This window comes from Pristis pectinata, chromosome 26 (assembly GCF_009764475.1).
Source record: "Pristis pectinata isolate sPriPec2 chromosome 26, sPriPec2.1.pri, whole genome shotgun sequence".
Taxonomy (NCBI): domain Eukaryota; kingdom Metazoa; phylum Chordata; class Chondrichthyes; order Rhinopristiformes; family Pristidae; genus Pristis; species Pristis pectinata.
The window spans coordinates 1,764,374-1,778,702 of record NC_067430.1 but is presented as its reverse complement, the minus strand read 5'-3'; the positions used below and the strand labels follow the sequence as shown (position 1 = coordinate 1,778,702).

General features: G+C 42.7%; 1 protein-coding gene across 6 annotated transcripts in view; it reads right to left on the bottom strand.

Annotated features, from left to right (window-relative positions):
• The window catches only part of hspg2 (heparan sulfate proteoglycan 2), a 429,897-nt gene that overhangs the window by 197,793 nt on the left and 217,775 nt on the right, over positions 1 to 14,329 (bottom strand). For all 6 annotated transcript variants that reach the window (XM_052039638.1, XM_052039640.1, XM_052039643.1 and 3 more), the window contains exons 30-31: positions 3,711 to 3,760; positions 1,884 to 1,960 (exon numbers count right to left, since the gene is read on the bottom strand). In XM_052039638.1, the coding sequence (XP_051895598.1) occupies positions 1,884 to 1,960; positions 3,711 to 3,760 (127 nt within the window). The remainder of the gene's footprint in view (positions 1 to 1,883; positions 1,961 to 3,710; positions 3,761 to 14,329) is intronic.

The following is a 14,329-nucleotide window of genomic DNA, read 5'->3' as shown; positions in this document are numbered from 1 at the left end:
GGAGGAATGACAATAAGTTTCCAAGTCAGGATAGTACACTAGTGGCTCTACTTCATTAGGAGTTTGAGGAGATTTGGTACATCACCAAAGGCACTTACAAATTTCTACAGATGTATGGTGGAGAGCATTCTGATTGGTTATATCACAGCCTGGTATGAAGCCTCCAATGTGCAGGATCACAAGAGGCTGCAGGGGGTTGTAGGCTCAGCCAGCTCCATCACAGATACAACCCTCCCCACCATCAAGGACATCTTCAAGAGGCGGTGCCTCAAGAAGGCGGCGCCTCAAGAAGGCGGCATCCATCACTAAGGACCCTCACCACCCGGGACATGCCCTCTTCTCATTACTACCATCGGGGAGGAGGTACAGGAGCCTGAAGACCCACACTCAACAATTCAGAAACAGCTTCTTCCCCTCCAACATCAAATTTCTTAATGCTCCATGAACACTACCTCATTACTCCTTTTTTATGTACTATTTATTTATTTTTGTAATTTATAGATTTTTATGCCTTTGCCCTGTGCTGCTGCCGCAAAACAACACATTTCACGTCATATGCCAGTGATAATAAACCTGATTCTGACTCTGGGGTGGTGGTGTTCCAGTGCAGCCTTGGTGACTGAGGTTGCAGGTGTGGGATGTGCTGTCAAAGCAGTTCTAGAATGTGACTGCAGTGCACAATGTGAGTGTTAAACACTGCGGTCAGAGTGGGACGGATGGTGGAGGGAGTGAAAGTCTGATGCAGCGTCCATCGAGCAGGCTGCTTCTTCTTGAATGGTGCTGATGCACTCCAGTATACTTGCAGTCAAATGTACCTCATAAGTATTGAAAAAGCCTTAGGGAGTCAGGTCCAGTTCTTGCAGCCACAGTATTTATGTGGCTGATCCAGCTGAATTTCTGGTCAGTGGTAACACCTACGATGGGAGTCTGTGCTCTTGCTGCGGTCTTGTAGAGAGACCAGTGAGAACTCTCCTAGCCTGGAGACTAAAGCCACATACAAACCCACTGGCCTACAAGTGACACATACAACCCAACAGCACGAACACCAAATTCTCCAACATCAGGTAACCCGCAACCCCTGTTCCCCTCTCTCTCCTTCTGATCCACCTCTCACACCTCCCCTTCTTTCCAGCCCCCACCCCCAGCCCTATTACAAAGTGTCTTTCCTCTCCCCCATCTGGTTCCATCTGCATCACCCACAGACTCAACCCACTGGGCCCCATAAATCTCCCCCCCACCACTGTTCCCATCTGCCCACCATCCCTCCCGTCTGGCTCCACTCATCTCCTTCCTTTCCTGTCAGATTCCTCAATCGGCAGCCCTTTGTCATCTCCACCTACCACCTCCCAGCCTCTGTCGTTATCTCCACCCTTCCCTCCCCCACCTGGCTATCACCCCTCCTCACCTCAGTCCACCTATTGCCTGGGTCACCCCACACCCTCTCTTTGTTACACTGACCATCTTCCCTTTACACTCTCAGTCTGGATGCAGCGTCTCGATCCAAAACGTTGACTATCCCTTTGCTTCCATAGATGCTGCCTGAGCCACTGAGTTCCTCCAGCTGTTTAATTTTTTGCACCAGTGTAGATAGCAGCTCCCAAGCTGAATCGCATGGTGAAAAGGCACAGACCACTGTGGCTCCCTGAGGATCTTTGCTTGCAATCATTGGAATGATGGGGCTGGTTTGGAACAGCTTCCCGTTTTTTGTGATGACAGGCTATAGCAATTCCTTTTCCTATACTCAATGAAAGCATCATTTCAAAATATATTCTTTCTACCTGCTTTTCCTAATATTTGAAAGTACATTGTATTGCAGATCATAGTTATATCAATTTGGAGCATTTGAGTCAGTCAGGTACACTAGTTTAAGAGACATAGTTTACCTTGCATGGGCAGTTTCCACCAGCATCACATTGGGTTTCAGTACTGCCTCTCCAATCACAAGTACAATGACCTGCAACTGAGCAAACAATCAAATCAGACATCCTACTTTCATTTATGAATTTATGAAGATCGGAAAGTTTAAAGTCCTAAATTCAACAGATGGTGCCAGAGTGAGTCTCTCAATGCATGGAAATTGCTCTTGTGAAGCTACCACTTGGCCTATTTCACCAAGTTGGCCACAGTGAGCTCCCTCCAGCCTTGCCTGGCAGCCCCAAAGTTCCAGTAACATCTGGGAGGAGCTCAGATCCAACCAACTGTCTGGTTGCTTCATGTAAAACAAAACAAATGCTCTGGAAGTAGAGCAGAGAACAGCAAAATAATTGTTCTTACTTTAGAATGGAAGTACAGGAAAAAATTGGAGAAGTTAATCTCTGCAGTTTAGAAAAAAGAGATTAAACATCAATAAGTTTGGGCAGCAAGAAAAATTAGTGAAAAATATAGATGTTGGGAATGTGATAAATATTGGGCATAACCATTAGCCAAGGTGTGGGACTCATATAAGAAGAAAATGTTAAGGTGCCATTGGAGTCTACATTAATTAGAGTGCCTTTGCATGCTCACTTCTGCGTCAGAGATCACCCAGTCAAATCTTACACCAGAGGTTGACTGCATAACAAGCACTGATGAACTCAGCACTGTCAGAGATACTGCCTTTCAGATGGAAGTGCAACTTGTGTTAACTGAAACTAGTTTGCTCTTCCAGCTGGAAGTAAAAGATCTCAGGGCACCCTTGAGTGAGAGGAGGGGAGTTATCTTCCACACCCAGGCCATTATCTCTCTTAACCAACATCAGTTACCTGGTCACTTATCTCACTTCCTTTTTGTGGGAACTTGCTGTGAACAAACTTGCTTCCAACAACAAAGGTATCCGAGGGTTGAAAAACATGCTGTGAGTTCTGATCATTGTTAGTGCTTATTGCCCTCATGAGCTTTCTGATGGTGTAAGTACCTCCTTACCCTTATCCCACAAAGCCCTATGGAACAACACTTTGCATTTCCTACTAATCTGAGAATTCTCCCGTAACTGTTTCCCTTTGCTGTGTTCTGTGGGCATTTTCAATCCATTCTGCTACTTGACCTGATTCCACAAACTCTGACCTTTGTCACAAATCCTTCTCACAGGCTTTCTCAATGTCCCAATAGACTGCACCCTTTGCATTACCTGGCCAATCTCTCTCATCTCTTCAAACAACTTAAAAATATTAACTAAATATTAATTTCCCTTCGCAAATTCATGGTGATTCTCTTTACTACATTCTTCACAGGAATTCTCTTTTTCAGATATATGTAGAGGGTCAGTCATTGAGTTTATTCAAAGCACAGATCAATAGATTTCTAGACATTAAGGGAATCCAGACATATAGGGATAATGCAGGAAAATTAAGCTAACTTAGAATATCATAGTCCTGAATGATGAAGCAGTCTCGTAGGGCCAGATGGCCTACTTCTGCTCCTATTTCTTATGCACTCTGTCACTGGATGTTTTGTTATTTGATCTGTTGGCAAGTTACTAATCACTTCAAACCTCTGAACATGTCTAGAGTTCCCTAGATGAGTGACAGCTTCCTTCACTTTGCCTTAATGTCCTCTGTGACAATCAATTGCTCAGCTGAATTTTCTACTGGAATGTTAGGATTCTGCCATCTCCTTACTTTAAGTGTCATTGGGAGAAATCTATCTGGACCTGGGAATTTATCCCCACATTTAATTTACTTTCAGCTGCACAATACAAGCTGTGGGAAGAATTGCCAGGTTTTGAGACTTACTGGTGCAACGTTGTCCAAATACAGGATTCCCAGTGTATCCTGGAGCACATCTGTAACAGGTATTGCAAACAGAGATTAGAAACAGTTCTTAAAACAGGATCCAAAGTTGGCTGCATGTGAACTTTTTTGAGCCCATTGACAAGAGTCAATCCAGGTGAGCTTGTAATTTTGATTCATTATCTGCGGGAAGGCTATATTCTTGATCCTCAGTTATGGTTGAAGCGGCAAAAGAGAAACTGATCAAAGCATCATTTATCCTCTCAAAAAATTCCGCAAAATGAAAAAGCCTCAGCAGCTGAGAGAGAACCATCCTCCTGAAAAAACACATCCCAGGAAGTAACACAAATTTGAATTTCCATAATTAGATATAGTGACCAGTAAATGCTGAGTCCTTGGATACACAGAAAGGTGAAAGGGCCTCACTATTAGCTAAAGCCCAGCTGACCAAAATGTCTTGAGGAGTTTTGCCATTGTTGTTGGTTCTGGCTACGTGTGCATAAATTACATCCTACCTACTGTCAGTGTCCGGAATGTGCTGTGGGGAGCAATGTAGAAGCAGGGCATCTTGCTCAGTCCCAGCAAAACAACCACTGCATTTAAGTGGGTCTGAGGATGAAGCTTCAGTTACATACGGACACCAGAGGTTCTGGGAATGTTCTCCCCAGCAGATTAGGATGGGATTTAATGGAGGGATTAGGAAGAGCCTGAAAAATAAATAGGGAAGAGTAGTTTGCCCTGTTAGGACACTGTAACCAGGTGATATGTATTTATGACACCTGGCATAAGGACCAAGTGGGAGATGGAAGCAGAATCAATAGGAAGGTTCAAAGGAAAATTGGATACTTTCCAGAAAATGTAAAATATGGAAATGATTATGGGGAAGAACAAGTGAGTGGGATTAAATGGAGAGCTCTTCCAAAGAGCTGGCAGCAATACAATGGACCATACAGGTCCTTCTGGGCTCTGTGGTTCACTGCACTGTGACATAGACTTGCTATAGCTGGGAGAATTTTCCCTTGCTGTCATTATTGTAGATGACTGGTGGGTTTGTGTGATTCTCTCAATGACTAACTGTTCTCTTGCAGTAATTGGACTTTTAACACTACTCTCTTATCTGTTTTTAGTTCATTATTTAATGATTATAAAAGGCATAATTAGCAATTAGTCATAAAGTACCGTTAACTTACAATTTAGTTTGGATGGATTTTGGAAAATAACAAGCCAATGGACATATTGCAATACTTCCTCACAACTCCATGGTAAGTAATCAGCTCCAAGTTCTCCAAAATAACATACAGGAGAGTTTTTAAAAAGTTACCAGTGACAAAGAGGAAGCAGTCATTTTATTCAGTCAACGACATTACACGTGGAGAACTGACAGTAGGAAACATCACGTGCAGAAGAGCTGAGCGCAGGAGCAGTAAACGTTCACCAACACCAACCAACTAGAGGCAACAGCAAAGGGGCAGAGAGATCAAGGCAGCAAATCAGACAGAGACACAGAGTGGTGCGATGAATTGAAATTATCAGCAAGGATTGAGATTGGCAAACGAGTGAGTTTACTGTTCTGACAACAAATGCTCATTAAGCATCTTCCTCAAGTTTTACTGTATGACATTTGATAAAATGAGTCACCTGGATACGCTCCTTAAAGAATCCACATGAAAATCCAAAGGAACTGTTGCTCAGTCGGAACAAACCAAACCAGTGCAATGTCAATGGGGATGTATCCGCAATGCATCACTGTGGTTACTGAGATCAGGCCCCTTCCACAATAACACCTGCCACACTAAACCTTCCCCTGCAGATACCACACATTCCTTCACAAGTCTCCACGAGCCTGGCTTCACACCTCGAGCGTGACTGACCCAACTACTGTTTCACTATAATATGCAAATTAGAACCAAAGCACAAACTTTAACTGGTGAGTTTTATCATGAGACAATTTAGTCTTTTTCTCTCAGTTCTATTTAGCTCCACAATGCTGAGCAACTGCTCTGCAACGGCATCACAGAAGTTTAAACCCCTGCTAGAAATCCAAATCCAAATAAAGATTCAAATGGAGAGCTACACTCCAAACCCAGGACAAGTGCCAAGTACACATCAGCTTTTGAAGGAGTCCCTGTCCTGATGTACCAAGGCCTGCCCACAGCCCAGCATTTTATTAATCCCTCTTATTTTGAGTTTCTCTGCAGAGTAGTTGGTGGTACTTCCTCTGCACTGTTTCATGTCTGAAGGGCTGAATCCAGAGAACACCTCACAAAACAGATCTTGAGTTTCCCCACTTTGATGGGTGCTATATAAATTTAACTTGTTGTTATGAATATCTTTACCTTAAAATATCTGCTCTGTACTTAATATTTTGTTAGGCATCTCAGTTATGGGTTGGTCATAATGGGTTAAAGTATTGTAATAAAAGCTAGCTTTAATTCAATATGAAAAAGTTGTGTGAATGTTCTGTGGTGGCCAGGGGCATAATGGGTTAATTGGTCATCAATTGCGGGGTGAGTGATAATCTGCTCAACCACCAGCTTGGTCCAGTGGCAGCACTGCAAGTTAAAAGACTAGGTTTAAGTCCCTCTTCAACATTTCACTGAGTAACCAAGGCTGGTAATTTAATGTAGGACAGAGGGAGTGCTGCAGTGGCAGAGTTGATGTAAAAGCACATTTTAAAGTAGAGCAGCAGACTTCTTTGGGTGTCCTGAGCAACATTCATCTCTCAACAGTCAGTCTTTGCTTTATTACCTGTGCCTAGGTCCTGATAATGACCAGTCTGGCAATTATTTAAACAACAGCACCTGCCCACATAACAGTGACTTTACTTTAGAAGCAATTCATTTCTGCCATGCATTTTCCTTTGTCTTAAAAACATGAACAGTGCTATTAAATTGCAATTTTTTTTAGTAATTTAATTCCCAGGGAATTATTCAGACAACCTCAATTACGGCACTACACACTTATAAAAGTAATAAGTGTGCAAAGCCATGAAATAAGTTAAGCACCATGTCTGTGAGTAAATTATGCCGGTCACATCACCAAATAATAACTCTATATGAACCGAACAGAGCACAAGACTAGATGAAAACACCTTTGTACTTCACTACATTCAATCTGACTTCACTAGGATCATAGTGAAGCCAGGATGTCAGAAAGGTGTGCGATTAGTCCTAATGTAGAAATTAATGTCTTCTCAACGACAGAGCTCTCAGCTAACCTGAATGGCACAAATAATTCGCAAATTAAAGCACAGTCAGAGGAAACTAGTCCAACATGTGTACAGCAGCTGTTGCAGGGCTGTGACCACCAAAACAATGGAGACAAAAGATAGATACGCTACAGAAGTTGTACAAAGGAATGTACACAATCTCTCAGTTGTTATGTGACTATTTTATCCAAATATGAGCACTCAGGCACATAAGCACACACACACACACACACACACACACACACACACACACATGCATGCACACACTCATACCCGTAGAATTTTTCACATATAAAGCCACCTGCGCCCAGAAGTGATGGGGATAGCCTGAAGTCCAACTAACCCAGCAAAGCAGTTCTTCCCAGGAGTGTGGAAAGGATGGTGGAAACAATATTACAAGTGCAGCAGCCACCCTGCGTATCACAGACTCTTACCTTGAAGTCAGTGGCTTACCCTCACCACCTGTGTAGCCAACCAGAACAATCCTTGCACCACACAACAGGTCTGAATCCATAAACACTTTACTGCATTAACGGTGGTAAACACCCTTGGTCTTAAACGTGGTAAAGTATTAGAAGTATACATGCTACACTTATGAAGATAATAGTACACTTCAACAAACTATTTTTTTGCATCTCCTGCAGAAAAAATAACAAGGTATTATATATAAATAAGGCAGATTAGCAAGTTATTGATTATGACCAGATTTTCCTGCTGATGGTCACTTTCAACCAGTTGGTGGACAACAGCATCAATAAGAGCTTTAAACTTACCATTTATAAGGCAACAATCAATGACCAGCATTGGGAAGGTCCAAGATTACCATCCTAAGCATTTGAAAGCTTTTACTGACAGCTGAGAGTGTTTAACTCAGAAACTCTCACAAGTTCACCTGTTCCCTGTGGTTAGAGAATCAGCAACACGCACGGCTGCCATGATGGTGAGGTAACATGTGCTGTAGGGTTCAAGTCTGGGCCTGGAAATTCCCACCCAAATCCAGGATCCAATACAAACCAGGGAAAGTAAAAACCACCAGCAGCAGCTGACTGGTCCACTGCTCTAAGTGACTATAGCAATCACTCTGCCTCGATCACATGGAGACTCTACTACGTGTCCAGCAGCTCATAGATGTGACAGAAGCCCTGGGCTGAGGGGTGGACAAGAGGTGGATAGCTTCAGTCACAAGCTGAACAGATTCTTTCACTGCCACCAGCACCTAGAGTTCAATACTGAGCAGTGTGTGTGTGTGTGTGTGTGTAGAACTGCAAAACTGTAATCGTTTCTGATTCTGAATTCTGTGATTCATTTAACATTTTGTACAGAGGGGAGATGCTCTTCAACACAACCTATTGCCTCCAATTTCCTTTAACATAAACCCACTCAGAAACAGGAGGTCAGAATGATTGACAGCGGCCTATTCACATGGCTTCCAAAGAGATTTTTATTTATATTCTTCAGTTCCAAATTTTGAAAACATATCAAATAGTCCAAATGCTTCACATTTATGTAGCTTGCTTTGTGAAGAGGTCAGATGTAAGATTTTACTTGCATAATACAAATACTTTCATACCTGATCACCCACTCTGTGACTTTATACATCAGAATATCACTGTCATCCGGGAATTTACAGGATGTCAAAGAATAAAATATCCCAGTGAATCAACGAGACACAGGGTTGTACTGTACCTCGCACAGCTGGAGTAATACCATAGTCCACTGTGTTTCCTTAACAAAGCAAGCCCCAGCAAACCTGTCAAGAGTCGCAATCATCCTCATAGGTTAACGTTGCAGTCCGTACTGAAGGGCCAAATTTAAAAAAAGATTACATCCCTCTCAAATTGATAACTGTTTGGCTGGCATATTGCAGGCCCCTCTGAGGTACAGTGCAGGCCGGTATCTCATTGATTCACTGGGATTATTTTATTTAACATCCAGTAACCCCTCAGATAACAGAGTGATCTTCTGCTGCATGGTCCTGTGATGCCAGCAAAGCTGCTTGCACAACAGAATGATTGCCAGCTCCGTATCTGGGCAGCACAGTGACACAGCTGCTTGACAGCTCCAGCACCGTACTGCGTGAGGTTTGCACATTCTGTGTGGGTTCCCCCGGGTGCTCTGGTCTCCTCCCACATCCTAAAGATGATCAGGTTGGTAGATTAATTGGCTGCTAGTGCGCAGCTAAGTGAAAGAATGTGGTGGGGGGGGGTGGGGGATGTTGGGGGAGAGGGAGCTGACGGGCATGTGGGGATAACAAAAGAGAACGATGTATATGGGTGCTTGACGGGTTCTTGGCCCAAGAACCTCTTTCCAAGTTATATGATTTCATGGGTTCTTTTTTAACCAATAAAATAAAATTGGACTTTGTTCAGAAAAGTATATTTTGGAATAGTATGCCTCAATCATGTGGGATGTGTAGAATGTTTGGGAGGATGAGGTGACCTTGGACCTATGGTTCTCAAAGCCGCTTACAAGTCAGATTTCACTTGACTCACAGTATGGTCTCTGTGTCTTTATTAGCAGAGACCATTGGATAGCAATGATGAGCCGCTGACCAAATTATCCTGGTGTTACGGGACTCTGAAAACAGCAGAGGGCAAACTAGACTTGGTTTTCCTCATCTTGTAATTCCTGCGCTCCGGTATTCCCACATACAGCTAACAGGTGCGTGAGATTGGGCAGCAGTGTCCAAGCCAGAGCACGTACACCCAAACTCTGGCCACCTAGATTACGAATAGAGGTGCCCGAACTTCGTTTGTCCTATTTCATTGTCAGCCTGGAGTCTGTAAAAGGGCCATTCACTACACTATTCAGTAATGGTGGCCAAATTCCAAATTATGGCACTGAAATTGGTTAACATGAACAATGAGGTACATACTAATCAGTGGGACATGGCCAGGAACTTTCTGAGTAGCCTGCAGGCTCCATGGATACAGCAGCCCAGAGATCAGGAAGTTTGGACAGACGCAGGAAGTTCGGACAGACCCAGAAGGAGCTGGTAATTTCACTGAGTTCCATCCTTAGCTTGGAGTCAATCTATGAGGGAACACAGGTTAAAGGCATTGCTCCAATAGAAAAGGACCAAATCTGTGAGCTATCCGACCACTCAGTAAAGCACATTGTAAACAAGGTTGATGGAAGCCCAGCTAGCAACACATGGTAACTGCACATTAAAACCATGTGGATGTCCAATGGATAATGCTTGGCTGTAGAAAAATCACAGAGCAAATCAATGCTGAATAAAGCAGGTTGTGAAAATGGCAACTGATTTCATTAGGAATTTTTATTGACATCAATGGAAAGCACATGTCGATGTAAACACAAGGTAGAAATATCACTTAAATAGTAGTCACAAATTCCACATGATCTAAACTTACAATTACTCTTTTCTTTAAGTTTTGCAATAATTGTCCAGAATGCACAATACCTGAAAAGAAACCATAATGTAAAGCACCAAAAACAGAATAGAGGTTAAGTTGGTTTCTGTCCGTTGACAGACAGGAGTGGTCGTTCTTTGCTGCTCGCCCAGCTGTGTGGGTTCGGGCCAGAATTGTTAACGTACTCACGCAAACTCTGCTCTCTACAGCCTATGTCAATACTGATTTACCTTTATTGATAAGAACATGAAGTGGTCCAAAAACAGCCAGGAATTCATCTTTCATCCTGCTGAGATATCACATCACATTGACAGTTTTGGTTCGATTGGCCAACTTTTCACCCTGTTGCTCTGGTTCACCAATGTGTGCCTGCACTGAGTCCATTAATTTTCTATAGAGACACCTGAGAGAGGACTCCATCCACCTTTTAAAGTACACACCATCAACTTCCTTTTGCTCGAAGTTTATGTGCTACTTGGAATGTAAGCACTTTCTTTCAACACCACTGTAGAAAAAACTTGTGATTAAAACTTGGTACAGTTATTTACCTAATTGGTAAGATTGTGGACAGATGCCCTTCCCCATCTCTGCATATAGAGCTCCTCATTCTGAATAATACTTCAACCAAGCACAAAGCAGGAATGAACAGAAATCATAAATGGTGCTCAAAAGAGCACAAGGTCAAGGAATTAAGAAGCATAAGAAGAGAGAGCTCCTCACCGCAAGGTTGAGCTACAATCAATCAACAAGGAATACAGCTGCAACAGCAACATCCAGCATAGAAAGATGGTTTGGATATGTCCCATCAACTAAATGTAGAATAAATCAATTGCCGTTCAGTTAACTTGTTGATGGAAGGAGTAAATATATAACAATGAAATAACATCTTTCATACCCTGCTCATTGAACATTTAGCTTCATTTTCACTAGATCCACTAGATCCAGATTTCATCACATTCTTGAGCCAGTTATGACCCCAAGGGCTGAAGACCAAAACGTGGGCTGAAGTACTGCCTGTATCCAAGAGAGTATTTGATTGCATCATGATACGCAGCAGTCCGAGGAAAAAGTCATCAATGAGGCTCTTCGGGAACGAGGCTCTTCAGTGGCTGCAGTTATACATGACACAAAGGAGCATGGCTGTGCTTGTTGGAATCACTGCAGCCTCACTGCAAGTTCCTCAGGGAAATACCTTTGGCAACCTCAACAAAGACCATCTCTTCATTATAAAGCCTTGTCACTAAAGACTCCACGGTGCTCACTTGCATTCACAACACTTCCAATATTGAAGCAGCCCTTCTGAACCTGTGGTAACATAAAAACTTGAGCTGACAAGTGGCCAGTAACAAGTGTCACAGTGACAAATAGTGACCATCCAGCACAAGGGAAAGCTTAGATGTCACTACATTCTAACCTTCGATCACACTGTCGTTATTATCTACCCTAGCAATAACGTAGGGATCACTAGACACAAGAGTTGAATTGGATCAACTATATCAATACTGATGCAACAAAGACAAGGCAGAGACTAATTGGTCTGAATGGGTAGCTCACTGTCCATCCCTTGAAACTCGTCTCACATTCTACAAGACTCAAATCAGTATGGTGATGGACTGTGCATCACTCACCTGAATAGAACCTCAGGAAGCTTGGCATCACTCAGGATGTTCAGTCACTGGCTGTTTCACAGTGATTGCTATCTCTCACTGGTACACTGTGGCCAGTGCATTCAATTGGACCCTTAATGGTCACAGCACATGGACAATTACAAATCCTCTCACAGGGAGAAGTACAAGAGGGCTGATAGGACGAATTCCTGCATTTCCTTAGACTCACATAGTGAGAGTCAGAAGTAGGCAACAGGCAGAACGAACTGCTGATGAACAGAGGGCGAGGCTCCCAGCGTACCTCTTGACACTGCCCCTGAAGTCCAAGACCAAAAGTCTGGAATGGAATGAATTGAGGATGATGAAAAACCATTTGGTTATAAGAGAAAGAAGATTATTTTGTTTGCTAGCTAATGGCAAACTGCTTTAATTTCCTGAATGCACAAATGACTGTGGGGTCATGGACTGAGCTCTTCTTCTGGGGTAGGTACGGACCTCCTCACAGCCTTCTTCCAAACATGGACAAAAGAGCCGAATTCCAGAGGCCGGGTGAGGATGACGGCCCTTAATATCAGGGCAGGATTTGACCGATCATGGTGTCAAGTGTACCTGTACTATTCAAAGGGGACCAATGGAAAAATTCTCCAATGGCTGGAATCAAGCCAAGTACAAAGGAAGTTATAGTTCTTGGAGTTCAGTCATCTCAGCTCCAGGACAGTGCTGCCTGTATCTGAAGTTCAATTATCTTCAATGTCCTTCCTTCCATTATGAAATTTGAAATGGGGTGTTCACTGATAATCATACACCATCCAACTCCATTCACAAGTCCTCAGATAAAGAAACCATCATTGACGGAAGTATACTCAACAGACAGACTGCAATCGGTCAAAGCAGTGCTGCCTCATCACATCTTCTCATAGGCAGTCGGGAACAGGTCTTAACAATGCTCCATTCAAAAATGGATTGATAATCTGATAACTGACCGCAAATTATGCCGCTGGATTGTTAAACTAATGGATTATAGCTAACAACATGATACCAAGGAATGGCTGTATTGAGTCCTGTCAGTGAAGTTCACTTTCTTAACAGCCAGACAAGTCAATAAAGGTTCAGAAAGTTCACCTTACTAGATGCCCTTTCTCAATACGAGCACGTGAATGAGAAGACAGGAGTGACAAAACGCTTTGCTTTGAGGATTTGCTACAAGTGATGAATACTTCATGAGACTTCTGTGAATCACTGGAGCTAAGCAATATTTACATTTGTTTGCTAGCTTCAGTAAGAAGTTCCTGAACAATGGGACATAGTTTCAAGATAAACCCGAGATATATAAGAATTTCTACTTGCAGAGGTGGTGAATTGCTGGAATTCTCTACCCTAGAGCATTGTGGAGGCTTGATCACTGGAGGTATTTAAAGAAGTGGTAGATCATTTTTGATAGATTGGGAAATTGAGGGCTATGGGGAACTGGCACAAAAGAGAAGTTGAGGCTTGGGGCAGATCAGCCAGGATCATATTCAATGGTGGGCCAGTCTTGAGGGGCCGAGTGGCCTACTCCTGCTTTGATTTTTATTTGAGTTTCTTGTGTTGGACGCAATTATAACATTCCCGGTTCTCTGTTTTAAGTGAGAGATAAAGAAAATGTTTCCCCAAAATGTTTAAAGGTGTTAACATATTGAACAAAATAATGCAAACAACTTTCTTTTCATGGCTGGTAATCAGAAGGGAATGAACAACAAAGATGCCCCAACAGGTGTCCTTTTATAAAACCGAGAGGGGAGAAGCATCTGTACAACACGTTACCACAGTGAAAGTCCTGAACAGACATGGAGAATAAATATTGATGAAAATTTATCACGTCCAAATATGTCTATCTTAGGTGTTGAGTAGAATCACTCTCAAGACAAAGCAAGATTTTATTTGATCACTTTAAACATCTATTTGTGAAGTTCTTAGGTCTGATTTCCAAATGGCAACCCTAACTTTCACAAAGGAGAGGGCAGTGCCAGTTTTAAAAGGGACATTTATAAATTTAGAACAAAATAATGAAAATTATATTGATCATGAAGGTAAATAGTTGATATCAATACAGGTAAATGAAATAAAACACTCAGCAGACAAGGCAGAGTCGCCGCTCTGAGCTGAGAACCTGTCTTCAGAACTGGGAAAAGTGAAAGATGAAATTTGAGAGCCACAGAGCTGTACAGCATAGAGACAGGCCCTTCGGTCCACTACATCTATGCTGACCATCACGCCCATCTAAATTATCCCACTTGCCTGCATTAATTTCATATCTCTCTATGCACTGCTCTTTCAAGAACCTGTCCAGATGCCTCTTGAATGTTGTTACTGTTCCTGCCTCCACCATGTCCTCTGGCAGCTCATCCCAGATACCAGCTACTCTTTGTGTGAAAAGTTTACCTCTTGGATCCC